The sequence below is a fragment of the Poecilia reticulata genome, linkage group LG19, assembly GCF_000633615.1.
Source record: "Poecilia reticulata strain Guanapo linkage group LG19, Guppy_female_1.0+MT, whole genome shotgun sequence".
Classification (NCBI taxonomy): Eukaryota; Metazoa; Chordata; class Actinopteri; order Cyprinodontiformes; family Poeciliidae; genus Poecilia; species Poecilia reticulata.
Genome location: NC_024349.1, coordinates 1,951,885 through 1,954,553, shown reverse-complemented (window position 1 = coordinate 1,954,553; position 2,669 = coordinate 1,951,885). Strand labels below are relative to the sequence as shown.

The window sequence follows — 2,669 nt, the reverse complement described above, 5'->3', positions numbered from 1 at the left end:
GCTGGGGTTGCTAGGTAACAGGCTGGGCTTGGCTGGGGTTGCTAGGTAACAGGCTGGGCTTGGCTGGGGTTGCTAGGTAACGGCGCCAGCGGAACTAGAACTTTTTCATCAGTACTGAGGAATTACTTACTTAAAACAAGCTCCTATGTTTTGACTAAACGTTCTTGTAAGTTAGTTTTGTCTCACGTCAAATGTACTAAGATATTTTCACTGGAAACTGGATCAAAATCACTTGATAAGATTTTGTGTTTTTTGCAGTGAATCTGCATAATATATCCAAGGATCAGCAGCAACACCAGATAGTTCTAGAATAAATATTTTAATACATTTGAAATAAGACAAACTGACTTACAAGTCAAAGAGCTTGCTTTAAATAAATATGTCCTGGATATTGTTCCAAAAATCCTTGTTTCACTGGTAGATTGTTTCATTTATAGCAAGACATTTTTCTCATATTATCAGTGAAATAATTTGGAAGTGGAACTTTTTAATCAATTATAAGAAATTACAGACTTAAAACAAGCTCCTATGTCTTGCTAAAGGTAGCTTTGTCTTATTTCAAGTGAACTAGAATATTTACAATAAAAAATAGACCAAAATACTCTGTACGGTTTTGTGGTTTTGAAGTGTAATAAATAAACGGTCACAGTGAAGAAAGAGATTTAAATCCTGCAGTTTTTCTCTGAGTGAGTCTCAGCGGACCAGAATAGAGCGGCGTAAATCTGTTTCTGGCGTCCCGGTGCATTCTGAAGGACAGAGTATCAAATGTCTCCAAACAAGTGGAGAGGAAAGGACGTCAGTGGCAGCTGACACTTAGCTGACAGAGACAAAGATTTACATGCATGACCCGATCAGCAGCATTTCAGAAAGTCTGGTCAGACAGATGAATCTTTTTCATTAGACTGACAATAATTACAGCCCATCTTTAGACTGTTTCAGGTGTGATTACATAAGCTCTGGTTACATTCAGCTGTTGGTATGGAGTCCTGAATGTGACAACAGTCTAATAAAAGACGATACTTCAAACTGTGAAACCTTAGCTTCCATCTGAGGATTTCTCCGAGAAATTACACAGTGTTTCCCTTCCATCACTTTCAAGTACAATAACCTGGCTTTAACTATGACGTTTGTAAAGTTACACAATAAAAAATTAACAGAAATAGTTTGGTTTGTTTAGCGTGTCGTAGAACGATAACAAAAATAGTGTTAATTTTTCAATGATATTTTCACCATGTCATTCACCTTGTAGTTCCAAATTAAATATTTAGTTATGAAGCTAAATATTTAGCTTGTAAACTAAGCATTTAATTTCAAATTAAATATTTACTTTCCAAGTTAAACAGTTAACTTGGACCTAAATATTTAGCTAGTAAGATAAATATGTAGTTTGTTAGCTACAAGTTAAGTACTTACTTGGCTTGCTAAATACTTAGTTTGCAAGCTAACTAAATGTGTTATCTAAATATTTTTCCACCAAGCTAAATGCATAGCTTACTAGCTTACTAAGTATTTGAACAATATGAATCCAAATACATTAACCAGTATAGACTTGCTAACTAGCTAAATATTTAGCTGGATGCTAAATATTTAGCTAGTAAGCAAAATATTTTGCCAGCAAGATAAATATTTAGCTTGCTAGCCAGCTAAATATTATTTAACTTGCTAACTAGTTAGCTACGTATTTAGGTAGCAAAATATTTAAGTTGCTAGTTGCTAGTTAGCAATAATTTAGTTGGTCTCAACTAACCTTTAAAAAGTTGAGACCAACCAATTTTTGGTAAAAAGAGAGAGAAAATAAATCGTGCAAATGGAAATGATTGTTATTTATTATTATTATTATTGTTTTAATTTATTTTTTTTTGCTAACAATAAATACTAAACGATACGATGTCCAGCAGCTGATGCAGATTTTTTTAAATGCCTGCCTTTCCCCCAGTGTGCGGCTGTGATCTGGCTCTGAGCGGCTTCTTCATGAGGAACGGCGACTGCCTCTGCCCGGTGGACTTCCAGCGCCTCCACGGCACGCCGTGCACCAACTGCGGCGAATTCGTGGAGGGGGAGGTGGTCACCGTGCTGGGGAAGTCCTACCACCCGGCCTGCTTCGTGTGCACCATGTGCAAGTAATTAAACACAATAATCTGCCAGCTTTAGGTTGAGGGAGGGACGGTTTGGTCTCATCTCTGTTTGTTTTCTCTGCGTCTCAGGAAGCCCTTCCCTGCAGGCGACTTCGTCACCTTCAGGGGAAAAGAGTGTCTCTGTCAGCGCTGCACTGAACCCGCGTCACCGTCTAATCACAGCCGACATCCCAACAGTGAGCAGTTACACCTTCACTCTCATATAAAATAGAATCAACTTTGATCCTCTAAACCTCTTGGGGTGTCCAAATATTAAAGGATTTCAGGCTGCCAATAAGATCACATCACTGTCTAATAACAGTCAAATTTAACTGAATTAATTTTTAAAGATTCTGTAATTTGTGTTTTATTAAATTAATATTGAAGTGTATCAATAAGCTACTTTCCGTTAAGTAAATTTATACAGAAGCAAAACAATTAGAGCCACTAGAACAGAATTATATAATTGTATCAAAACACTTTCATATAGAAATACAACACTGTGGAACTTATGTATGGAGGACCAAAACTGACATAATTAAAAATAAAAGTATA

The 2,669-nt window shown here is 36.5% G+C and overlaps 1 protein-coding gene across 3 annotated transcripts in view; it reads left to right on the top strand.

Moving 5' to 3' along the window:
• LOC103481099 (actin-binding LIM protein 1-like) overlaps positions 1-2,669 on the top strand; it is a 39,473-nt gene that overhangs the window by 25,245 nt on the left and 11,559 nt on the right. For all 3 annotated transcript variants that reach the window (XM_017310920.1, XM_008436387.2, XM_008436388.2), the window contains exons 3-4: positions 1,937-2,120; positions 2,205-2,311. In XM_017310920.1, coding sequence (XP_017166409.1) covers positions 1,937-2,120; positions 2,205-2,311 — 291 coding nt within the window. The remainder of the gene's footprint in view (positions 1-1,936; positions 2,121-2,204; positions 2,312-2,669) is intronic.